Source organism: Mauremys mutica, chromosome 7 (assembly GCF_020497125.1).
Source record: "Mauremys mutica isolate MM-2020 ecotype Southern chromosome 7, ASM2049712v1, whole genome shotgun sequence".
Classification (NCBI taxonomy): domain Eukaryota; kingdom Metazoa; phylum Chordata; order Testudines; family Geoemydidae; genus Mauremys; species Mauremys mutica.
Window position 1 is genome coordinate 47,522,870 of NC_059078.1, and position 25,971 is coordinate 47,548,840.

At 49.0% G+C, this 25,971-nt stretch overlaps 1 protein-coding gene across 4 annotated transcripts in view; it reads left to right on the top strand.

Moving 5' to 3' along the window:
- RAD54L2 (RAD54 like 2) overlaps nucleotides 1-25,971 on the top strand; it is a 106,724-nt gene that overhangs the window by 67,841 nt on the left and 12,912 nt on the right. For all 4 annotated transcript variants that reach the window (XM_045023887.1, XM_045023891.1, XM_045023890.1 and 1 more), the window contains exons 4-17: nucleotides 2,319-2,458; nucleotides 4,880-5,014; nucleotides 5,377-5,612; nucleotides 6,595-6,777; nucleotides 7,088-7,221; nucleotides 11,011-11,207; nucleotides 12,207-12,549; nucleotides 13,463-13,640; nucleotides 14,460-14,711; nucleotides 16,613-16,731; nucleotides 17,051-17,169; nucleotides 18,342-18,441; nucleotides 18,655-18,860; nucleotides 19,570-19,745. In XM_045023887.1, the coding sequence (XP_044879822.1) occupies nucleotides 2,319-2,458; nucleotides 4,880-5,014; nucleotides 5,377-5,612; nucleotides 6,595-6,777; nucleotides 7,088-7,221; nucleotides 11,011-11,207; nucleotides 12,207-12,549; nucleotides 13,463-13,640; nucleotides 14,460-14,711; nucleotides 16,613-16,731; nucleotides 17,051-17,169; nucleotides 18,342-18,441; nucleotides 18,655-18,860; nucleotides 19,570-19,745 (2,518 nt within the window). The remainder of the gene's footprint in view (nucleotides 1-2,318; nucleotides 2,459-4,879; nucleotides 5,015-5,376; nucleotides 5,613-6,594; nucleotides 6,778-7,087; nucleotides 7,222-11,010; nucleotides 11,208-12,206; nucleotides 12,550-13,462; nucleotides 13,641-14,459; nucleotides 14,712-16,612; nucleotides 16,732-17,050; nucleotides 17,170-18,341; nucleotides 18,442-18,654; nucleotides 18,861-19,569; nucleotides 19,746-25,971) is intronic.

A 25,971-nucleotide genomic window follows, 5' to 3' on the forward strand; every position in this document is an offset into this window, starting at 1 on the left:
AGTAGTAATTAGCCCTCTTGTTGGCAGCCTCAACCCAAGGAACAATAGTTTAGTGGGCCCTGGATACCAAGATACTTCCTTACTCATAGAGGAGGAGGTGCCTACATTTGAGGGCTAGAGTGAATTGGCAGGGCAGGGTGGGGAAGTCTTGGACTGCCACTGATCAGACTGTACCTTTATTCTGGATAGAGGAATTCAGTCTTCAGAGCTGCAAATCTCATACCTTTCACATTAATCTGAAAGGGAAAAAATGGAACTTTCCAAAACTCATGGGATTACCTGTAAAGTGGTGTATTTAAATTAACCCCTAAGCATATTTGGAATGCATGTGGGGTCATGGTTCCTGGAAAGAACCAGGAGAATAGAAAAGTGACTTGAAAGTACTTATTTCCTCTTTTGCTGTTGAAGGCTTTTAGACATGTCATAGAATCATAGAATCTCAGGGTTGGAAGGGACCTCAGGAGGTCATCTAGTCCAACCCCCTGCTCAAAGCAGGACCAAACCCAACTAAGTCATCCCAGCCAGAGCTTTGTCAAGCCTGACCTTAAAAACCTCTAAGGAAGGAGATTCCACTACCTCCCTAGGTAACCCATTCCAGTTCTTCACCACCCTACTAGTGAAAAAGTTTTTCCTAATATCCAACCTAAACCTCCCCCTCTGCAACTTGAGACCATTACTCCTTGTTCTGTCATCTTCTACCACTGAGAACAGTCTAGATCCATCCTCTTTGGAACCCCCTTTCAGGTAGCTGAAAGCAGCTATCAAATCCCCCCTCATTCTTCTCTTCTGCAGACTAAACAATCCCAGTTCCCTCAGCCTCTCCTCATAAGTCATGTGCTCCAGCCCCCTAATCATTTTTGTTGCCCTCCGCTGGACTCTCTCCAATTTATCCACATCCTTCTTGTAGTGTGGGGCCCAAAACTGGACACAGTACTCCAAATGAGGCCTCACCAGTGCTGAGTAGAGGGGAATGATCACATCCCTCGATCTGCTGGAAATGCCCCTACTTATACAACCCAAAATGCCATTAGCCTTCTTGGCAACAAGGGCACACTGTTGACTCATATTCAGCTTTTCGTCCACCGTAACCCCTAGGTCCTTTTCTGCAGAACTGCTGCCCAGCCATTCGGTCCCTAGTCTGTAGCAGTGCATGGGATTCTTCCATCCTAAGTGCAGGACTCTGCACTTGTCCTTGTTGAACCTCATCATATTTCTTTTGGCCCAATCCTCTAATTTGTCTAGGTCCCTCTGTATCCTATCCCTACCCTCCAGCGTATCAACCACTCCTCCCAGTTTAGTGTCATCTGCAAACTTGCTAAGGGTGCAGTCCACACCATCCTCCAGATCGTTAATGAAGATATTGAATAAAACCGGCCCCAGCACCGACCCTTGGGGCACTCCACTTGATACCGGCTGCCAGCTATACATGGAACCATTGATCACTACCCGTTGAGCCCGACCATCTAGCCAGTTTTCTATCCACCTTACCGTCCATTCATCCAGCCCATACTTCTTTAACTTGCTGGCAAGAATACTGTGGGAGACTGTATCAAAAGCTTTGCTAAAGTCCAGAAATAGCACATCCACTGCTTTCCCCTCATCCACAGAGCCGGTTATCTCATCATAGAAGGCAATTAGGTTAGTCAGGCATGACTTGCCCTTGGTGAATCCATGCTGACTGTTCCTGATCACTTTCCTCTCCTTTAAGTGGTTCAGGATTGATTCCTTGAGGACCTGTTCCATGATTTTTCCAGGGACTGAGGTGAGACTGACTGGCCTGTAGTTCCCTGGATCTTCCTTCTTCCCTTTTTTAAAGATGGGCACTACATTAGCTTTTTTCCAGTCATCCGGGACCTCCCCCGATCGCCATGTGCTTTGTCTCCTAACAAATTTCCCTGATGTTGTGCCATTGCTGCTGTACATGGCCTCTAATACTATAGAAGTAAATAACCTACATATCCTCTGTTGTTTACAGAAAGATCCTTTCAAGTTTACTGCTACTAGACATCTCAGCATAGACACACACTTGTCCACTCACCTTTTCCATCCATCTAGCATTTTGCCCCTGTCAAACATGAGCCCTTTCCTCATACAACAGTAGCAGTTACAGGCAGTTGAAAAAGCGAGCCGCCTTCCCTAAAATTGTAGTTGACATGCTATGGCTTTTGGCTATGATGTCCTTTGTCTGTGTAGCTTACATTCTTTCTGGAGCTCGTCATTCCTCTCGTGGGTCAGCTGTGAAACCATCCAAGTTATTTAGGATAGACTGTTTCTGGGTGTAATGAAATAACATTTTCTGTGTTTACCCATGTGCTTAGAAAGCTGCTGCGGGAGGATCAGCTTGAGGCTGTGACAAAAGCAGCCCAGCTGGAAGAGTTGGAGAGAAGGAAACGGCTGGAGCAGCAGCGAAAGGATTATCCGGCAGCCATCCCCACTGTACCGCTAGAGTTCCTTCCAGGTAAGCAGAGAGGGGTGTTCACTAAAGCAAGTTTTAAGGGTAGCAGCTGAAGAGGAGCAGAAAGTGGTGCTCTCCCTAGCCCAGGGGTGGGCAAACTATGGGCATCCAGCCCATCAGACCTTTTAATCCAGCCCTTAAGCTCCCACTGAGGAGCAGGGTTGGGGGCTTGCCCCACTCCTGCACTCCAGACAGGGAGCAAGGTCGGGGGGCTTTCCCCACTCCGCGTGTGCTGTGGCTCCACGCAGCTTCTGGGAAGCATTGGCATGTCCCCCCTCTGGCTCCTGTGCATAGGGGCAGCCAGGGGGCTCTGCATGCTACCCCCACCTCAACTGCTGGCTCAGTAGTGCCCATTGGCTGGAAACCGTGGCCAATGGGAGCTGCAGGGGTGGCGTGTGCAGACGGGGCAGCTCTCAGAGCCACCTGGCCGCACCTCCATGTAGGAGCTGGAAGGGGGACATGCCGCTTCTTCCGGGAGCTGTGAGAGGTAAGCCTACACCCCTGACCTCTTCCCACACCCCAACCCCCTGTCCCAGCTGTGATCCCCCTCCCGCACTCCGAACCCCTCAGCCCCAGCCTGGAGCCCCCTCCCCAACCCCCAGACCCCTCCCTAACCCATCCTGAACCCCTAATTTCTGGCCCCACCCTGGAACCCGCACCCCCAGTCCAGAGCCCGTACCCCCTCCAACACCCCAACCCCATACCTCAGCCTGGAGCCCCTTCCCATACTCTGAACCCCTCTGCTCCACCCCCAGCCCGGAGCCCCCTCCCTCACCTGGACTCCTCATTTCTGGCCGCACTCCCAGCCGGAGCCCTCACCCTCTCCCACACCCCAGCCCCCAGTTTTGTGAACATTCATGGCCCGGCATACAATTTCCATACCCAGATGTGGCCCTTACGCCAAAAAGTTTGCCCACCCCTGCCCTAGTCCCACACTCAAACCAAACATCACTCTGAGTAGTTGGTGCAAATGCTCACACTTGTTTCTTTCATGTTTTGACCAGCAGTGAAATACTGGACAATGTAGACATTTAAATTAGAACAGCTAGGCTTCAAAGTCAACACCCATTGAAATGAATGAGGCAGTTCACACTTCTCAGAGCTATTTTTTCCAGGCTGTCTGCAGACCCATGGATACAACATTGTATTAGTTACGCTCTCTTCACATTTAAAAAATGTTTTTCACAAACATAAAGACTTAAGAGTAACCACAAGAGTGCCGGGAAAAGATGACCACAGCTGGCCCCATTTAGCCCTAAGCACTTGTGCTTTCTCTACAGGATGTAGTGCAAAGTAAGGAAAAGGGAACTTTATTCCCCTTGTTGTATGGCACTGGATGGTTTAAAAGATGGTCCTGTTTTTCTCAGCTTTTGGAACAAAATGGGCTTTGGAGTCTCAGGGCTTGGCTACACTTGCGAGTTACAGTGCAATAAAGGAGCCCCGGGTGCGCTAGCTCACTCTCCGTCCACATTGGCAAGGCATGTAGAGCGCTCTGACTCTGCGGCTACAGCGCTGCTGGTACTCTACTTCGGCGAGAGGAATAATGTTTGCTGCGCCTTGGCTACAACGCACAGGCATCATGTGAACGAGGTGTTGGGTTACTGTGCTCTGATCGTCCTCTGGAAATGTCCCATAATCCCCTTAAGTCAAGTGGCCACTCTTGTCATTGTTTTTAACTCCTGTAGGAATGCGGAAATGCCCTTTCAAAGCTCCGTTTATGGCAAGCCATTAGTGTGGAATGCTGCGAGTGAGAGAGAGAGAGGCGGGGGGTGTGGAGGGGGAGGTCTGCTGCTGTCTGAACTTACAAGACAGCATGCTGACATGCTCTCAGCCCCCCAAAACCCCACTCTCTCTCACCCCCACATACATATAACATACTCCCTGTCACACTCCACCCCACCCCCCCATTTGAAAAGCATGTTGCAGTCACTTGCATGCTGGGATAGCTGCCCATAATGCACCGCTCCCAGTGCTGCTGCAAGTGCCACAAATGTGGCCACGCCAGTGCACAAGCAGCTGTCAGTGTGGACAGACTGCAGCGCTTTCCCTACTGCACTCTCCGAAGGCAGGTTTAACTCACTGCACTCTATATCTGCAAGTGTAGCCATGCCCTCAGTGAGGAATATACTCCACACATGGCTTATAATAGGGAGCTTCCCAACAATGAGAATCTTGTTTAGAGAAGCATTGAGCACATTGAGGTGGGGAAAAGGAGATGAAATGACATAGCAATAGGTTACACAGGAAGAGTTGATTATGAAATGACATAGCAATAGGTTACACAGGAAGAGTTGATTATGGAAAATCCCAGGACTGATTGACTGGAGCAAGTGTAGAAGGGAATGTTGACTTAACTCTGAACACTTTTGTATCTTTCCTAATTATTATTAGTATTGTTAACTATTGCTTACTATTTTTGTGTAGAAGAAATAGTTTTAAGAACAGCGGAGGCCACTCAGCTTCCACCTCAGGTGCTAGCTGAGGAAGTGATCTGCTTGGATAGCACCAGCAGTGGCAGTGAAGATGACACGAAAGGCATACTACATAGCATTAAAGATGGTAAGGCTCACAACCAATCTATCACACATCCATGTATCTCTCAGATGGTCCCATTTACCCAGTTTCATCCAGCCAGATCTCCCACAAAGCTGCCTATCTTCAGATTTTATGTATCTAAAGGTTTTTTTATGAATGTAGTGTTGATTCTGGTAGTCCCACTCCCAAATTGCCCTTAATTAACCTTCCCAAAATGAGCCGAATCACCTTGGGCCAAGCACTGGCTACACCCTGTATTTGAGTATTCAGCTCTGCATTTGAAATTGGTATTTTTGAGTCCTTTGCTGAAAATTAACAGAATTTGACTCCTGTCTACAAGTCCAGTGAAAAGTTAACGCCCCCTCCTCCCTCTGGCTCTTTCATAGAAGTGATCGAATTGAGTTCAGGAGAGGATGAGGCCCTCCAGATTGTGGACAGCAGCGACTCTGCCAACGAGGGAGAAGATGGGGATGGTACTGAAGAGAGCAGTGGCTCTCATGTGAATGACGCCTTAAATCAGTCGGATTCTCTGGGGCAGGTCATTGTCAACATCAACCATCCACCCAATGAAGAGGACATTTTCCTGGCTCCGCAGCTTGCACAGGCAGTAAAGCCTCACCAGGTACAGGAAGTCGAGGCCCAGAACACACAAGGACTTCAGCAAAACCTCCTTCTTATCCCAGGAGCTGAAATCCATGCTGTTGATGTCATGTGGGTTGATGGTTTGCTATAGTGATGTTCTTGGCAGAGCTGCCGCCCTGAAGCTTGTGGCCAGGATTTGTGGCAGTGCCCAGTGCAGACAGTTAAACGATGGAGAGAAATTAAAGGAGATCCTGAGCCCCATATTTCTTTGACTATTGTTATCTGATAAGCAGGCTCTTGACATCTTAGTCCTAGAGCCTGTGCTGTTATGTTGTCAAAATATGTAGAAATACGAATATTTTCACGTTTATAACTTCATTGTTTGTAAATCAAATTCCTTCAAATGTCAAATGCAAAGTATTTAGACTTATTAGAGTAGAGCAGGGGTCAGCAACCTCTGGCACGCGGCTCGCCAGTGGGGGAGGTGGGAAGCTGCGGCCAGCACATCCCTCGCCCGTGCCACTTCCCGCTGCCCCCATTGGGGTCAGTGGGAGCCGCGGTCAGCCGAATCTCCTGACGCAGCAGGCAAACAAACTGGCCCAGCCTGCCAGGATGCTTACCCTGGCGAACCGCGTGCCAGAGGTTGCTGACCCCTGGAGTAGAGTGATGCGCGGAAAAGTTTCAAAACCAGATATTATGACATTGTATTAATAGAGATTTTTCCCCTCTACCTCATGCTTGGATGAGCATTATTTTATCAAATTATTTAAGAACAAAAAACCAACCCAAAGACTGTAAGCTCTGCACAAGCATAAGAATGATCAGGATCATCTTTAAAGAAAAATGTTTTATAAGGAATTCTATTGAGTCCTTGTATCTGAAAATACTGCAATGAATCTCTAATTTCCCCTTGTGTATTTATATGCCATATAAACTCATACAGTGTATATGTCAATCTAGCTACATTTCCATTTTGTTGTTTTCCATCACTTCTTTGGCAACTCTTCCATTATTTTCTCTAGATTGGTGGGATCCGGTTCCTGTATGATAATCTGGTGGAATCCCTGGAGAGATTTAAAAGCAGCAGTGGGTTTGGGTGTATCTTGGCCCATAGCATGGGGCTGGGCAAGACCATCCAGGTCATCTCTTTCTTGGATGTACTTTTCCGGCACACGGAGGCAAAGACTGTCCTTGCCATTGTACCTGTAAGTAGCCTGTGTGAAGCAGTCTCAGGTCCACCAATTTGGACTTGTTTTTTTTTATTGTTGTGGGGAGAGGATGGATTGGTCCTTCATACCTTAGAGAGAGCCCTCAGGTACCCTCACTCCCATTTTCACTGCTTTCATTCCTTCCATCCTTGAGATTTTGTATCATGGTCCATTCTTTCTAGCTGAGGACAGTTGGATGTGATTCCCAGGTCCCAGTTAGCTTTGAGTTCTAAGTGCTAGGTGACTGAATTTTGTAGTCTGAGAACTACTTTCTCAGTCCTTTGGGTGCATTTTTTTTCCTCCCCAGGTAAACACTCTCCAGAACTGGCTGGCAGAATTCAACATGTGGCTCCCTGCACCTGAAACCCTCCCTGCTGACTATAACCCAAAAGAAATTCAGCCACGCTTCTTCAAAGTCCATATCCTGAATGATGAACACAAGTAGGTGCCATGAATGCCCCTCCTGAGCAATTAATCTGCTTCTCATGGAGTTGTATTATCAGTGTCTCTGTAGCACTGCTGCAGTCTGTTCATTTGATTTGATTCCATGCTCTGTCCTTTTAGTTTCTCTCCCACTGTATGTCTGCAGCATATGTACTTCGTGAGGATTTCAATACAGTCGAACCCATTTATCTCGACCTCGGTTAACTTGCCAATCGTATTAAGTCGACGTTTTAGAAGTGGAACCGCCAAATTCTCTCTTTGTCTTAGCATTTTCTCATCGGTTATGTCGGTTCTTTTATGTCGCCGTACCCTAATATCTCGAGCACAAAAGAGGGCCAAATTTGCCACTTAACGTCCGTTATCTCGATCCCCATGACCAATCGTGCGTCTTATATATTACCCTATATAAATAAAAATGATCGTACTTGGTTCACTGCGCATGTGCTGAGTTCACGTAGCACGTGATCACGGTCCGTATGGTCGTTCACTCCCATGCCAGTTCACTCACTCTTGTTGATCTTGTCTGAAGGATAACATGCTGAAGCTATTCTGTTTATTTTTTCCCTTCTAAAAATGTCTGGAGGTGTTAAGAGAAAACTGGACAATCAGTCAATAGAGAAAAAGTATGAAATCATACTGCAGCTAGAAAAAGGAACAAAACCGGCAGACCTTAGTCGTCAGCATGGCATTCCAGCAAACACCATTTCAGGATGGAAAAAGAAGGCCGACGTGATAAAGCAAATGTACGAGAAGTCTGTCTTTGATCCAGCAAGAAAAAACTTAGAGTGGCTGAGCACAAAGATGTCAACGATGCACTGTTTCAATGGTTCACAAATACGCGAGCAACAAACCTTCCCGTCAATGGTCCCTTGCTGATGGAGAAGGCGGACATCCTTGCTGCAAAGCTAGGACACCCTGACTTTAAAGCAAGTCAGGGGTGGCTGGATCGTTTCAAAAAGAGGCACAACATTGTCTTCAAAGCAATTTGTGGAGAGAGCGCTGCAGTTCAGCAGGAACAAGTGGATTCATGGCTGAAGACTCAAATGCGCACAATTTTGGATACCTATGAGACTCGGAACATTTTTAATGCTGATGAAACTGGGGTGTTTTGGAAATGCCTTCCAGACAAGACTATGGCGTTTCGTGGGGAGGCTTGTCACGGTGGAAAAAAGTCGAAGGACCGACTTACAGTGCTAGTTGCTGCTAACATGGATGGAAGCCAAAAACTCCCGCTCTACGTTATAGGAAAGTCCAAGAATCCCAGATGCTTTAAGCAGACCAAAGTTCTCCAATGTGATTACGATGGCCAGCCAAGCGCCTGGATCACAGGAGATCTATTCAGTGCATGGGTGAAAAAGTGGGACAGGAAGTTCCAAGCAGAGAAAAGGAAGGTGGCACTGATCGTGGACAACTGTAGAGCTCATCCGGATGTTCCTGGTCTCAAGGCCATTAAGATCTTTTACCTCCCACCTAACACAACGAGTAAGCTCCAACCAATGGACCAGGGGATAATCCAAGTGCTTAAGGTGTACTACAGGAAAATGTTGATGCGCCAATACCTGCTCCATGATGAAAAGAAGGCACAGTACACCCCTTCCCTTCTAGATGCAATGAACTTCCTGAGATCAGCCTGGAATGACGTGAAGAAGGAAACAATCTCAAACTGCTGGATGCACTGCGTCATTCAGGATATTTCCGATGATGAGTTTCAGGCACAGTGCCGTGCAGCCGCAGAAGAACTCGCGGAAGTGGTGGGAAAATCAAGCCTTACAGATGCTATCTTGGAAGAGGAGGCACAGGAGTTAGCCATCACTGTCCAGGAATTCCGAGATTACATAGAAATCGACAAAGACGTCGTTATTGATGGCGTGATCACCGATGAAGACATTGTATCAAGTGTGCAGTCAGCACAGGCAAGCACATCTGCATGCGGCAATGACAAAGAAGATGAAGAAGATGCGGACGAAGATTTGGAACCAATTCCCTCAGCTGGTGAGATGGTAGAAATGCTACAGAAAATTCGACGGTATGGTTCTTTTGTAGGAGATGAAACTGTTTTAGACAGCATAAATAATATTGAAGCATTTGTTTTCAAGCAGACTGTTAAAGGCAAAAAGCAACAAAGCATTTTAGACTTTGTAAAGAAACCATAGTAACTGCGTGTACGATACTTTTCAGAGCTGTGTCAGAGTGAAATGACTCGCGAATTTAATTTTGACACTGGTTAGCTTTTTGTAAAAACGAACTACACCCCGTGCGTTTTTTGTGATTTTGTGAGCGATCTTTGTGTTTGCAATGTTGGAGAATATAATAAAGGTTTGTATCGAGAATCGACGGTGGTTTGTATTGTATACTGGTAAATCTCTGCTGTTAGTTGGTGCACATATGCCTTTTGTTGTTAGCAAACATGTATGTACATTTTTATAGCATGCCGATCGCTTCATCAAACAAATCGCGGCAACGCTGTTGTGTAAAAAAACCTCCAAAAACACGTGCATGTACATTCTCATTTATTAACGCACATCATGTACATAAAGAAATTTCAAGCACATGTTAATATATTGCCGCCATATTGGTTTTCGTTTATCTCAATCATCGGTTATCTCGACGCTTTTTGGCAAACCCCTAGGCCGGCAACATAACCGGGTTCAACTGTACATCAAAAAGGTGCATCTTTTAATGAGGAGTTAGATTTCTCTCATTCCTTATTTATACTCTCCTCCATCATGTTTGTCAACTCAGCTCCACATTTCCCCTCATGCATTGCGATGAAAAAATTCAAATGCCAGACCTTGTGCTATGTATGGATTGGCCAGTAGGGAGTTCATTGTTTTGTCTGTGGTGGGTACTTTCCTCCACCCTCTCGGCCCATATGCATGATTGCTATTGAATCTTCTATTTGGTTTTTCTGGGAATTTTCACTTTCCTCTCTGATTCGTTCTTGCAGACATTTTAACTTTTACTCAGTTTTACTATGCCTGAGGGCTTCTAAATGAGTTAGCATTCCTACACAGAAGGGAGAGATCATGTAAGGCAGAGTATTGTCCTTTTCATTTTACACAGTATGTATTTTTGGCTGCTGCAGCTCTGCTTGACTCTTGGTCATTTTGTCTCATGCAATCTGGTGAGATTTATATTAATCTCAGGGCACTCATAGTTCACCTGGTATTTACACACACGTGGCCACTGAGGTCCTCACCTCACGAGAGGAATATACTTCCTATTCAATTGATATTATTTTGAGCCTCTTATGTGCATCTCATATTGGATTGGGGATTACCATGCTCTGGTATATGGGAAAGGTGGAGTGGACAGCCTCGTATCTGAGTCTGTCCTTAATATTGGTGGGAGGGAAAGGAAATAATTCAGCTAACTCTCAGATTGCTGGATAGGTGTGTGATAAGTAGTAGAGTAAGACAGCCACATACATCAGCACCTCATGCAAACGTGTGCTTTGGAGAGGTCTCTTTCCTAACACTTCCCATAAGAGGATTCCATTGCTCTGTGAAATCTGATTTAGGTTCATATACAGCAAACTTCTTCATGCAGCCACTAACATCCTATAATGGTTCACCCTTCTCTGCCATGTTACCCTCAGTGTGTTGGAAGTTTCTACCAAATATTCATGTAAAAGGGCTTCATCGCACTTGTCTGCTGGTTTGGTCTGATGCCAGCGTATGTTTTAGGTTGTTTGAAAAGGTCCTTTCCCTTAGCAGGCATCCATTTCAGCAAGTTTAGATGTATCCAAGGAAGAGGTCTCATTTTTTTGTACATTTGTTTTTCTAGGACGACGGCTGCCCGTGCAAAGGTGGTGACTGACTGGGTGACAGATGGCGGGGTGCTGCTGATGGGCTATGAGATGTACCGTCTCCTCTCACTGAAGAAGTCCTTTGCCACTGGCAGGAAGAAGAAAACAAAGAAACAAACTGGCCCGGTCATTATCGACTTAGATGAGGAGGACCGGCAGCAGGAGCTTCTGAAAGGTAGGAGGCGAGTCTTGCTGGGAAATAACCTCCTGTCTACAGAATTGCAGCTGGGAGATTCTACTAATGCCAGCTGGCTCCATAAGCAAATGGTCACTTGGCAGCAGAAAATAGTTAGTTTATTGTACATAGGCACCAACGTCAGAGGTGGTTGTCTTTAACACAGTCACTATATTTGCTAACAGCTTATTCCTGTGTAGGTTCTAAATGAATTCAGTGCTAGCAAAAGATGCAGGAGCGACTCAGCTAGAAACAAGTCCCCCAGTTTTTATGCAGAGCAGGTGCAGAATAGGTAGCTGCCTAACAGAATCACTGATCTGAACCAGCCCTATTCTCTAAGGATCATTCTTGGAATTAGAAAGGTGTTCATACCCATTCAATCCTTGATTTCCCTGCTGAGGCTGCAAATAAAGGAGCCAATGAGTACTTTTTGCTAGTGAAAGATGTGTACAAGAAGGACCACTAGGAACTAGACTGAGACTCCCAACTTGCTTCGCCTAGGCCACTGAATAAACACCAGGTGACAGTGACTCGGGTCACTACCAACCTAGGCCAGATTGGAACTGGTGGCCCTGTAGCCCTTTCCCAATTCCTAGAGCCATCCTGGCACCCTGCCAAAAATTAATTTCAGCGAGCCAAGGTGGGTGAACTAATATATTTTATTGGACCAGCTTCTGTTGGTGAGAGAGACAAGCTTTTGAGCTTACACAGAGCTCTTCCTCAGTCTCAGATGCACTCTCTAATATCCTTCAGGTCTGAAGAAGAGATCTGTGTAAACTTGCAAGGTTGTCTCTCTCATCAACAGGAGCTGGGCTAGTGAAAGGTATTACCTCACCCACCTTGTCTCTCTCATATCCTGGGACCAGCACAGCTGCAATAACACTACAAACAACTAGTATTATTTTTCAACTTTCATAATTACTCATTTTTCCTTCTGTAGAGCTACGTGAAGCAGGAACATCAGCTGACCAGGTAACTCTCAATGTTCCTTTCCCTCAGGGATTGAGAAGGCTTTATCCCGCCCTGGCCCGGATGTAGTTATCTGTGACGAGGGACACCGGATAAAGAACTGCCATGCCAGCACATCCCAGGCCCTGAAGAACATCCGCTCCAGGCGGCGGGTGGTACTGACAGGCTACCCGCTCCAGAACAACCTGATTGAGTACTGGTGCATGGTAGACTTTGTCCGTCCTGACTTCTTGGGTACCCGGCAGGAGTTCAGCAACATGTTTGAGCGCCCCATCCTGAACGGGCAGTGTATTGACAGTACGCCGCAGGATGTCCGTCTCATGAGGTACCGCAGTCATGTCCTGCATAGTCTGCTGGAGGGGTTTGTGCAGAGGTGAGTCCACATCAAGTGTTCAGTAATGTAGTCTGTGCAGTCAGCTCCTTGATCATAGTTTAGCCACATTGATTGAGGAGTGTATTCATTACAGCAAATTCCTGTTGTCTTCCTTCCTGAGCTTGATTTTTACCCTGGATTCTCTGTTGTCCTTTAAGGAGATTGTAGACATACAGGAGACAACTTAGAGAGGACCTGAAAGTTAGCACCTGCATGTTTCTCTCAAAAGCACTTTGTCTGGTTTAGCCTGTCAGTTAAGAAGTGATCTTTGGGGGCTTCTCCCTGACTTAGTGGCAGGTGTAAAGTTGCCAGTACTGTCCTGTGGGACTGGTAGAGGGCAGCACAGTGCTCCCTAACTTCCTTTAGAATTATTAGTAGGTGATTGGTAGATGCATTTCTGTATCATCTTCCATCCAAGGATCTGAAAGCATTTTACAAATCACAAACAGTGTAAGCATCACAGTACTCTTACGGGGGAGAGAAGAAGGGGGACTAGAAATCCTCCTCACTTTACAGATGAGGACCCAGAGGCACAGAAGGAGTAAGTGACGTGGCCTGAGCAAGTCATTGGCAAAGACAGAAATAGACGCCAGGTCTCTTAATTTCCAGTGCAGCGTTTCAGCCACAAGCGAATCCTTCCTGATTTAGCACCACGGTTAGCAAGACCTTCATCCCCTTTCTTAACACTATCCTGGGGTATTATAATGCTTGCTGTTTTGGTAATAGAGCTTACTGTGCTTTTTATTTGGCTTCAGTTGTAATGTCTTCTGAGTGTCCTGCATTAGAAACACTCACAACTAGAGTTCCTTCTCTTTGCTGTCATCAGAAATCTTACCCCGAAGGCAGCCCCTGAGACGCTAGCCCTGAACATTCTTTCTCTCTTCTGATCTTCCTTTCTTGATTGCTTCTGTAGGAGAGGCCATAACGTGCTAAAGGCTCAGCTTCCCTATAAAGAAGAACATGTCATCCTGGTACGACTGTCAAAAATCCAACGGGCTCTCTACACAGAGTTCATGAACCGGTTCCGGGATGCAGGCAACAGTGGCTGGCTGGGATTGAACCCGCTCAAGGCTTTCTGTGTCTGTTGTAAGGTGGGTATTGGCAAGAGAGTAGCTTCTCCTGCACTATACAGGGAAAGGGTAGGAGTCTGTGTCAAAATATTGGCAAGAAGAGTGATGTAGATATAGTACGAGTGCAGGATCTTGGTGCATCTTAAGCAGTAGTGTGCAAGTTCCTGTGCATGATGTAATATAGTCTCCTAGTAGTATCATTATTCCCATGTTAAAAATGGGGAACTGAGTCACAGAGCGTTTAATTGACCTGCCCAAATTCATGCAAAAAGTTTGTGGCAGAGCCAGGAGCTGAATCCAGGTGATCCAAGTCCCAGCCTTTAATAGCAAGAGAATCCTTTGTTTCCCAGAGTGCAAACAACATGCTGCACACTTTGTGTTCGCATACGCATGTGTGTGCCTTGTGCATGTTCATTCATCAGTCACCAAACAGAGGAGCTTTAAGATAATTAAATTGATAACTTGTCTTGGTTGAAACAACGTGTACGTTGTGCTGTGACAAAATCGCACTTTCCTTTTTACTTGTTGACCGGAATCTGCCTAGCTTCTATAGCAGGCAAAGTTTCAGTCCACGCTAGTTAACTACAGAGGACTTCAGACTACACAGGCAGAGTCCCTGGCATTAAATATTCTAATGTGGTGAGACCTGCTTAATTTGTGGTGCTTTACAAACTCCCTTTCAGCTGAATTTGGAAGGGGATAATTAGATTAACAAATTGCTGGTGCATTCCTCCAGGGGAATTAGCATTTGATTGCATGTGAGGTGCTGTAAATCCACAAGCACCTTGGTTGGGTTTGTGCTAGTGCAGTGTTACTTTTTACCTTTTCTTCATCTCTCAGATCTGGAATCACCCAGATGTGCTGTATGAGGCACTGCAAAAAGAGAATCTGGCAAATGAGCAGGACCTGGATGTGGATGACCTTGGCACAGCTGGAACTAATTCTCGCTGTCAGCCACAGGGAATAAAAGTCAAAACAGAGACTAATGCTTTGGCATCACCAGTTGGAGAAGCTACCAACAGCAAGTTCCTTCAGGGCATTGGCTTCAACCCCTTTCAGGAGAGAGCAAATCAAGTAGTTACTTACGAGTGGGTGAGTACCAACCTCAGAGCTAGGAGTCTCATGGCTTTTTTTCAATAAACATGGACTGAATGCTTAATTGGTCAAAGGCCCATGACCCTTTTGTCGGGGGCAGTGTGCTGATTATAAATTGGAGAAAAGCAGTGGAAAAAACCCTTGCTTTTAGTTTTGGGACTTTCTCACCTGCCACAACGTGTTTTTGAGGTTAGGATTATAATTCAAAATGATCTGTACAAACTGGAGAAGTGGTCTGAAGTAAATAGGATGAAATTCAATAAGGCCAAATGCAAAGTACTCCACTTAGGAAGGAACAATCAGTTGCATGCATACAAAATGAGAAATGACTGCTGAGGAAGGAGTAGTGTGGAAAGGGATCTGGGGGTCATAGTGAATCTCAAACTAAATATGAGTCAACAGTGTAACACTGTTGCAAAAAAAGCAAACATTCTGGGATGTATTTAGCAGGAGTGTTGTAAGCAAGACATGAGAAGTAATTCTTCGGCTTTACTCCACGTTGATTAGGCCTCAACTGGAGTATTGTGTCCAGTTCCGGGCACCGCATTTCAGGAAAGATATGGACAAATTGGAGAAGGTCCAGAAAAGAGCAACAAAAATGATTAAAAGTCTAGAAAATATGACCTATGAGGGAAGATTGAAAAAATTGGGTTTGTTTGAAAAGAGAAGACTGAGAGGGGACATAACAGTTTTCAAGTACATAAAAGGTTGTTACAAGGAGGAGGGAGAAAAATTATTATTCTTAACCTCTGAGGATAGGACAAGAAGCAATGGGCTTAAATTGCAGCAAGGGAGATTTAGGTTGGACATCAGGAAAAACTTCCTAACTGTCAGGGTGGTTAAGCACTGGAATAAATTGCCCAGGGAGGCTGTGGAATCTCCATCATTGGAGATTTTTAAGAGCAGGTTAGACAAACACCTGTCAGGGATGGTCTAGATAATACTTAGTCCTGCCTTGAGTGCAGGGGACTGGACTAGATGATCTCTGCTACGAAGCTCTGTCTTGCTCTCTGTCTTGATTAGTGTGTATAAAAGGCTACTAATGGGAATTATGTGACCACTGTACAGCTGGCACTGTGCTTTACACCTTGTTTTCATCAGACCTGGATGGTGCAGTGTCTGTGTTTTCTCACCAGCATAGCTGAGATCAGGACTTGGATGAGAATGAGATGGCTGAAACTTAAGCAGAATAAGGCAGTGCTGATGCTAGTGGGCATCTTGAGGCTATGGCAGAAGTGATTCCTGTTCCTGTACTCAAGAGTTTTTGTCCACCTATTGCCCAAGAAATCTGCAGTTTGAAACTCCTGGATCCTCTGTGGCTTTGGGAGTCAGCAATGGCCAAAACCATCCCTTTCATCTGGACCTACCTGGATGCTTCTGGCCTCTCTTCTTGGATCCAGTCTGTGCCACCGTAATTTATTCCGCTGTCACCTTGAGACAGAGTTGTTGTAACATGCTCCACAAGGGGCTACCTTTGAAGATCACTTGGAAGCTACAGCTGGCAGAATCCCTCAGCTAGATTCCACTGGCTGTCTTCACCTTTTATACTAGTTCTCCAGGAATTGCACTGGTTTCCTGTTCACTTCCAGATGCAATTCAGGGCATTGACTTTGTAGACTGAAGTCCTATAAGGGCACTTAGAGACTGCTGTGACAATTCACAGGAAACAGCAGTTTTCATGCTCAAGCTAACAGTCCCCAGACTTAAATGACAGGGGCGATGGCCAGTTATTCTCAATATGGGGATGTATATGTCTGGAACTTGGGAGGGCTATGTGGAGATCTGGCTCTTTGTATAGGGTACATGAGCCTGGAGCCTCTTATGGAAAGTATGTTTTATAGAACTAACCAGTGACTTGAGTACCTCCCCATGTAACCGAGTATCTTGTTTTTGGTAAGGCCAAGGACATCTTGTGTGATTACCAAACGGGAGTTTTGGAGAACTCGCCCAAGATGGTGTTACTGTTCCACCTGATTGAGGAAAGTGTGAAGCACGGAGACAAGATCTTGGTCTTCAGGTAAGAGGAAGTATGAATGGCTGCTCCTCTGAGCCCTGAGCAGTGGTATGTTTGGAGATTAGACAGTGGTAGAATGAGACTGATGGTGTTCCCCCATGACAGCTGCCCACTGCTATGCAATGTTGTTTGGTCTTTTCCCGTTGTTTGATTTAATCTTTTTTGTTGTCCATTGATTTTGTAGTCTCTTCATCTGTATAGCTGTCAGTGGTAAGGGGGTATCCTGTGGCACCCTCAGACTGCTAGCAGGGGAAAGATGGAGTTCTGTTGTTCTAGTTACACTGTTAGGGGCTTTCCTGAGCAGAGACCTTGATTTTTGCAGCCAGAGTCTGTCCACATTGTCTGTCATTGAGGAGTTCTTGGCCAAGAGACCAATGCCCAATCCTTCAGGCTCAGATGTGCAAGGCGTTCATAACTGGGTCCGAAATCTCAACTATTACAGTGAGTACAGACTGTCCTCTTTCCTTCACCTGGGACTCTATTTGATCCTCTGCGGCTGGGCTAACCTCTTGATGTTGCAGCGGTTTCCTCCAGTTTCTCTCTACACTTACCTGTGCTTTTCCGTGGGCGTGCAGATCTGTTTTTCTTTCTCAGCCGTTTTCAGATTGATTTGTCTGAGTTATCTTGGGTGCGTGTTTTTAGTTTTGATGAAGACTGACTGATAATTTCACTGTTCCCCCTTTTCTTTTTAATGGCTCTCTGAATAGCTTAACTATCACTTCTTAAAACTTTAAAAAAAATCTTCATTCTTCCCTTGCACCACTTGGACGCTTTCTAATTCTAGAATCTTTACTGCTTGTTTTGGTGATCGTGAGTTTTCCCTCCTGTTCTAGTCTTTGACCCCTTCAGTAGCTGACTTTTGTGCCAGGGCAACAGGAGTGTTTAGGGTAGCTGGATGGACATGGTGTCCCTGAGAGCTCCTGGCAAGCATGCTAGGTGTGTATAAACTGCTCTAACTCCTCTTTTAACGCAAGGTCTGGGTGGCAGCATCTCTTCATCATGAGTGAGTTCTGCCCATGACCACAAGTATGCACTGTCTTTCTGCACTCTTCGTCTCTGATTCCTCTGCATATGCTCATATTTGGTCCAATGGGGTTTTGCCAGCAGCTTGGGTTGTTTTTGTGCTATCCCAGCTCAATGGGTCTATTATATACCGTTGCCTATTGCCAATACAGGTATTTCAGGCTTTTCTGACTGGTACTGCAGACTTCTTACCTGAATGATGAGTCTCTGTGTAGGATCCTAGTGCACTACAACTGCTCGTCTGTGGTTCAGCTGTATGCATTGTAGCCCGCTGTGAAACTTGGGCTATGCCAGACTCCTGTTTTGCACTCATGCAATATTGCAGCTAGACATAGCCCAAGCTCCCTGGCTGACTACACTGTGTGGGAGGATGTGGGCATTGGCTGGGACAGCTGAGGGCTTGTTGTGATAAGCTGGTTCAATTGCCTGAGATGGCTGGAAGCTCTGCCCTAGCTGGATCTCTGCGGAGTCTGCAGGGAAATGGCATTCTTCACAGTGCAGGTACTCTAAGAACCAGACGGGAACTGTTTTGTTTTGATGGATCCCACACTACAAAGGGTTTTTAAATACCCCTCTAATTTTCTTACCAGGACTGGATGGCAGCACTTCTGCCTCAGAAAGGGAACGATTGATTAACCAGTTCAATGACCCGAGCAACAGCTCTGTTTGGCTCTTCCTTTTGTCCACACGGTGAGTTGGCCACCTGCCTGGAACGGAGGAGTGGGGTGAAAGAGTGGGTTTCATTGATGTGGTGGAGGCTGTTCAGACCAGAGAATTTTTTGCACTTGCTTTGTTTGAAAGATTTGGCTTAAGACCACACAGGATGGTAACTCCTTAAAGTATAAAGGTTTTGAAGATTGGTAAGAAAAATTATTTTGAAACTTAATTTTTGTTTTGTTTAAGAGCTGGGTGTTTGGGTGTCAACCTGATTGGAGCAAACAGAGTGGTTGTGTTTGATGCTTCTTGGAACCCATGCCATGACGCACAAGCAGTGTGCCGGGTGTACCGCTACGGACAAAGGAAGCCATGCCACATTTACCGACTGGTTTCGGATTACACCCTGGAGAAGAAAATCTATGACCGCCAGGTCTCCAAGCAGGGGATGTCAGGTAGACTTGAATACTTTTCCCAATATGTCATCTTGCTTAATTTCCTTATATTCTGTAGTCCATGGATGGAGTCTGTATGATTTTGGTGATGCTTCCTTTTGTCTGACACATACCCACACCCACACCCATCTTGACACATACACAAAAATCAAGTCCAGGGAAATAGTACAGCCTCTTTTGAGTAATAGAGGTGAGAATGAGGATCTCAGCTGTTATCCAGAACTTTCAAATAATTTAACAGAATCTGGTGGTTGTAGTCCCTGGAAACCTGAGTCCCTGGTTAGTCACTATAAACGTTTGAGTCTTTCTCAGTGGTTCTGGCTCATCAGTTACTCATTGTCACCTTTGCAGCTGCCTTTTTATTACAATGTCCACATAATATTTTCAGCCTTCTGATGTGCAAGTGTGAGATGGGGGACTTCTTCAACCATATTGTATGTACAGTATCTTCAGCTTCCAGGTTTGTGTATGCCATGATGTTAATGGCCCACATCACCTTGCAAAGCATTCCCTAGCGTGATTTGTGTCAATATTCAAACACCTGCATGGTCATGTCTCAAAATGCAGTGGAATGATCCCTGTCCCTCCGCAGATATTCACAACAGGGTACTGTGGAAAGCACAGATTAAGAGCTGGGAAATTGAGTACAGCAGAGAGCAGTAAACTGTTCCCTCCTTTCTCTGAATGATGCATTCTATCCCTTCTCCAGATCGTGTTGTGGATGATCTGAATCCAGTGCTGAACTTCACCCGGAGGGAGGTGGAGAACCTGCTGCACTTCGTAGAAGAGGAGTCAGATCCTGCCCAGCTGGCATTGGACTCAAACAAGATGAAGGAGTCTGTCTTACAGCTAGCCTGTCTCAAATACCCTCACCTTATCACCAAGGTAAGAACAAAGATACACAATGCTGCTTCCAGATATCATTGCCAGTTAGGGATGACACTGAGCTCAATGAGTAACTGTCTGCCCCAGGAGAAAATGGAGCTGCCTGTGTTGTGATGCCTTGGTTAAGATAAGAGTATTCCAAACAATATTAGTTATAAGGAACTGTGCATTTCTCTGAGACAAGTCCATGATCAGTGTCAGGTATCAGGAAAACTGTTGTTCCAACCAAGACCTGAGGTTCATGTGCAGATTTCCTTAGGCCTTTGGTAGATACTCCTGGGGGAACTATGTGCCGAATTTATGTCCCCCGCAGATTTCTTTGCTTCCCCGCAGAAAAACGACTTTCTGATGGGGAAGTAAAGGGAAGCCACAAGAGCAGTCATGTGACCTTCCCCAGCAGTATGTTCTTCTTTGAATGATTGCTCCTATGCATTCCAGTTAGGTGTGCGCGCCGTGCGTGCATGGCTCTTCGGAAGATTTTTACCCTAGCAACTCCGGCGGGCCGGCTGGGTGCCCCCTGGAGTGGCGCCGCTATAGCGCTAGATATATACCCCAGCCGGCCCGTCCGCTCCTCAGTTCCTTCTTCCCGCCCGTGACGGCCGTTGGAACAGTGGAGTGCTCCTTTGACCTCCACATCCCTAGCGTATCTCTGGTTCTATTGTATAAGTGTTTATAGTTAGTTAAAATAGTTAAATAAGTTAGTTAGTTAGTTAGTGTATTAAGGGGAATTAAGGGGGGCTAGCCCCTCTTTTTCCCGAAACGGTGCGGGCTCATGCCCAAGGCACCGGGGTTCAAGCCCTGTTCGGCTTGCCAGCGGCACATGCCGATCGGTGACCCTCACGACTCCTGCCTGCGCTGCCTCAGAGAGTCCCATCGAGCAGATAAGTGGCCGATTTGCAAGTCATTTAAGCCGCGGACTAAAAAAGAGAGAGACTTTAGGCTAAAGCAGCTCTTAATGGAATCGGCACTTAGCCCTACGGTGCCGACCCCAGCGGCTCAACAGTCCTCCTCAGTGCGAAGCGCACCAGCGATCCCGAGCCGGTCCGGTACCGAGACTCTTAAAAAGGTACAGCCGGCACTGGCGCCCCGGCACCGGTCCCTTTCTCCGGCGAGGAAGTGAAAGACGGCGCAGACGGCCACCAAGCCTCCTGCACCGGGACCGCTCACCCGGCCACCGTCGGCACCTCCGGCACCAGCTGTGGTGGTGCACAGACCGTGCACAGTACCGTCGACTCCGGCGCCACAAGAGCCGTCGAGTCCGGTACCGCCCTGCTCCCCGGTGCAAACCGTGGTCGAGTTGCCTCTCCCGTCAACGCCCGAGACTTTCTCGACGGCGAGAGAGCTCATAGAGCTCACAGAGGCACCGTGCCTCCGGCCCCCGGCACCGCCGGTGCGGGCTGTGCAGTCGGTGGGCAAGCCGGCCATCATGAGGCCACCTTCCCCTGACAGACGGGATAGAAGGCGTTCCAGGTCCCGGTCCCGATCCCGATCACGGAGACGGTCGCCTTCTCGCAGATCCAGGTCCCGGCACCGGTCACGTTCCCGGTACCGTTCTCCATCTCGGCGCCGGTCGCAGTCCCGGTACTGCTCCACATCGCGGTACCGGTTGCACTCCCGGAGACGATCCTGGTCCCGGTCTCCCGACCATCGGTACCGAGGAAGGTCCGGATCCCGGTACCGCTCTCGGCACCGCTCATCGCGAAGCCGCTCCCGCCGACGTCGGTCGAGATCGCGGTCGACCTCCCGGCACCTGCACGGTCAATGGTCCCGCTCTCGCTCCCGGCACTGCGACGACCGGCACCGATCCCCGGCACCGTCCAGGGACAGACCGGCGGCATCGACGGCGCAGTCCCTGAACGCCTCTGCCCCCCCCATGGCCTTCTCGCCAACCTTCGGTCGCCTCTCAAGCGGGCAGCGGTGGGGATCTCCGGGCCGACCCCCAAGGGCAAGACCACGGACCGCAGCAGTGGGGCTTCTGGACCCCCTGGGCCTATCACGAGGCTCAAGGGGTCCCCTTCCCTCAGGGACCCAGGGCCTCCGACCACAGGGTGCCGGAAGCCACGGTCAACAGGCCTCCTCCATCACCGCCGGTTGAGGCTCCACCGCCTCCTGTAGCGGCAGAGCATCCCGAAGACGCGGAGGCTTCCCACCCCATGGACGAACCACCTCCAGAAGTCATGGGCCAGGGCCTATAATCGTCTTCCTCACCGGATGAGGCGGTGGCAGGGGCATCGACATCAGACCCCCCACTGATTGACCTGCGGGCCCACCAGGACCTGCTTCGACGGGTGGCACACGCCATTGCCCTCCCGGTCGAAGAAGTCGTTGAAGACGAGGACCCGGTGACCAGGGTGCTTGGAGCTGAGGCCCCGCTGCGGGTGGCCCTGCCCTTTATCAGGACGATCCAAAAGAATGCCACTACGATCTGGCAGTCGCCGGCGTCCATCCCTCCCACCGCTCGAGGGGTGGAACGGAAATACTCGGTTCCCCCCAGCGGGTACGAGTATCTTTACACGCACCCAACTCCGGACTCCCTCGTAGTACAGTCCGTGAATGACCGGGAGTGACATGGGCAACCCGCTCCAGCGCCAAAATCCAAAGACGCACGGAGAATGGATCTGTTGGGCCGGAAGATCTATTCGGCCGGTGGCCTCCAGCTACGGATTGCAAATCAGCTGGCTCTCCTTGGTCGCTACACCTATGACACTTTGGTGTCCCTCTCTAAATTTACGGAGCTGATCCCAGCAGCCTCCCGACCGGAGTTCTCGGCCCTTCTTGAGGAGGGCAAGAAAGCCTCCCGGTCCTCCCTCCAGGCCTCTCTGGACTCAGCAGACTCAGGAGCCAGAACCCTGGCCTCGGGAGTCACCATGCGGAGAATTTCCTGGCTGCAGGCCTCCACCTTGCCGCCCGAGGTCCAGTATACTCTGCAAGACCTCCCTTTCGACACTAAGTGCCTCTTCTCAGAGAAGACGGACTTGAGGGTTCAGACCCTCAAAGATGGTCGAATCGCCATCTGCACCCTGGGTATGCACACACCGGCTACCCAGCGGAGGTCCTTCCGGCAGCAGCCGTACCGGCCATTTAATCAGGCCAGGTCACGGCCTGATAATGGGCGCAGAGGCAGGCTGAACCGCCGTAGACCATCGGGCAACCGGCGTAACCAGTCCCAGGTGCCCTCCAAAGCCCCTCAAGGGCCTAAGCAGGCGTTTTGATGGGATGCCCGAGGACGGCCCATCAGTCTCTTCACCGGATCCTTCCCCGTTATTTTTCAACCGTCTTTCCCACTTCCTCCCGGCGTGGTCCCAGATAACAACGGACAACTGGGTTCTGCGCACGGTAGAGTCTGGTTACCGCCTTCAATTTGTTTCGCTCCCTCCCTCCCACCCACCCTCCCCACCCCTCTTCAGGGACCCCTCTCACGAGCAATTCCTCTTGAAAGAGGTCGAGACTCTGCTGAGTTTGGGTGCCATAGAGGAGGTGCCGAACGACATGCGAGGCAGGGGATTTTATTCCCGATATTTCCTAATCCCCAAGGTGAAGGGAGGTCTCCGACCTATACTAGACCTCCGAGAGCTCAACAGATACCTGCTCAAGCTCAAGTTTCGCATGGTAACCCTGGGGACCATCATTCCCTCCCTGGATCCGGGAGACTGGTTTGCCGCCCTCGATATGAAGGACGCGTACTTCCATATCGCGATTTACCCTCCCCATCGACGCTACCTGCGGTTCGTAGTCAACAACGTGCACTACCAGTTTGCGGTGCTGCCCTTCGGCCTTTCCACCGCGCCGAGGGTCTTCACCAAGTGCATGGCAGTGGTTGCCGCAGCCCTCCGCCGTCGTCGCATGCACGTGTACCCGTATCTCGACAACAGGCTGGTCCGCGGGCCAAACCCGCCAACTGATAGTAAGTCAAATGGCAGAGATCCTAGCCCTGTTTCAGCGCCTAGGCCTTCTGATAAACACTGAGAAGTCCACTTTAGCTCCATCACAGAGAGTGGAATTTATCGGAGCGGTCCTGGATTCCAATTTAGCCAGGGCCTGCCTCCCTCGACCTCGGCACCAGGCGATGGTCTCCTTCGTCCGGGACCTACAATCCTTTCCCACAACAACGGTGCAGTCCTGCCTCCGCCTCCTGGGCCACATGGCATCTTGCACGTTCGTGACTACGTACGCGAGGCTGCGCCTTCGCCCGTTTCAAACTTGGCTTGCGTCGGTGTACCGGCCGCACCGCGACCCCATAGACATGGTAGTCACAGTCACGAAACCGACCCTCGCTTCACTCAACTGGTGGCTGGACCCAAAGGTCATGTGTGCCGGAGTCCCATTCCGCCCTCCTCGCCCGTCCGTCACCCTGACCATGGATGCCTTGGAGTTGGGGTGGGGGGCACACCTCGGCGACCTACACACCCAGGGTCTCTGGTCGCCCCGAGAGCTCTCCCTACATATCAATGTCAGGGAGCTGCGGGCGATCCGCCTCGCGTGTCAAACCTTCCACGCCCATCTTCAAGGGCGCTGTGTGGCGGTGTTCACGGACAACACGACGGCGATGTTTTATGTCAACAAGCAGGGCGGGGCCCGCTCCTCCCTGCTTTGCACAGAAGCGATGCTCCTGTGGGACTTCTGCATAACCCACTCGATTCACCTGGTAGCGTCCTTTCTTCCAGGAGTGCAGAACACGCTGGCCGACCGTCTCAGCAGGTCGTTCCTCTCCCACGAGTGGTCCCTTCGTCCAAATGTGGTGCACACAATTTTCCGAAGGTGGGGTTTCCCCAGATAGACCTGTTTGCCTCCAAAGAGAACAGAAAATGCCACCAGTTCTGTTCTTACCAGGGTCGCTCCCGAGGCTCCCTGTCGGACGCATTCCTCTGCTCCTGGACGGATCGCCTCCTATATGCCTTCCCTCCGTTCCCACTCGTACATCGGGTGCTACTCAAGCTTCGGAGGGACAGGGCCCGCCTCATACTCGTCGCTCCGGCCTGGCCGAGGCAGCACTGGTACACTCTGCTGCTCGAGCTCTCCATACGGGATCCCATTCCCCTACCGTTATGGCCGGACCTGATAACGCAGGACTTTGGCAGGCTCCACCACCCGGACCTACAGTCCCTCCATCTTACAGCTTGGTACCTGCGTGGTTGACCCACGCGGAGCGTGACTGTTCGGCAGCGGTGCAGCAAGTCCTGATGGAAAGCAGGAAGCCTTCCACTCGCTCAACCTAGCTCGCGAAATGGAAGCGTTTCGCACTCTGGTGCGATCAGAGAGGCCTTAATCCGTTCATTGTCCCTATTCCAACGATCCTGGACTACCTCTGGTCCCTTAAGGAGCAAGGTCTCGCGGTCTCGTCTTTGAAAGTACACCTAGCGGCCATTTCCGCCTTTCGGCCGGCCGTAGGTCACCGGTCCATCTTTTCCGATCCGATGGTTTCCCGCTTCCTTAAGGGCCTAGATCGCTTGTTCCCGCCAGTACGATGCCTGGCCCTGTCCTGGGATCTGAACCTAGTTCTAGCCAGGCTCATGGGAGCCCCCTTCGAGCCCTTGGCCACATGTTCCCTGCTCTATCTATCATGGAAAACGGCTTTTCTCGTCGCTATAACTTCAGTGAGACGAGTTTCCAAGCTTTGTGCCCTAACGGCTGGTCCGCCGTATACCATCTTCCATGGAGACAAGGTGCAGCTTCGGCCACACCCGGCCTTCCTCCCTAAGGTGGTGTCGGCCTTCCATTTGAACCAGGACATTTTTCTCCCGGTCTTTTTCCCGAAGCCGCATGCCTCAAGTCGTGAACAACAGCTTCACACCCTCGATGTCCGCAGGGCCCTCGCATTTTACATACAGCGAACGAAACCCTTCCGACGTTCGCCCCAACTGTTCGTAGCGGTTGCTGATCGCATGAAAGGCAAGCCGGTCTCCTCTCAAAGGATTTCCTCCTGGGTAACTTCATGTATCCGGACATGCTACGAGCTTGCTCGAGTGCTGGCTAGCCGCCTCACCGCTCACTCTACGAGAGCGCAAGCCTCGTCTGCCGCCTTCCTGGCCCATGTCCCCATACAGGACATCTGCAGAGCGGCCACCTGGTCTTCCGTCCACACCTTCGCTTCCCACTACGCATTGGTGCAACAATCTCGAGATGATGCAGCCTTCGGCTTAGCAGTCTTACACTCTGCCACGTCTCACTCCAACCCCACCGCCTAGGTAAGGCTTGGGAGTCACCTAACTGGAATGCATAGGAGCAA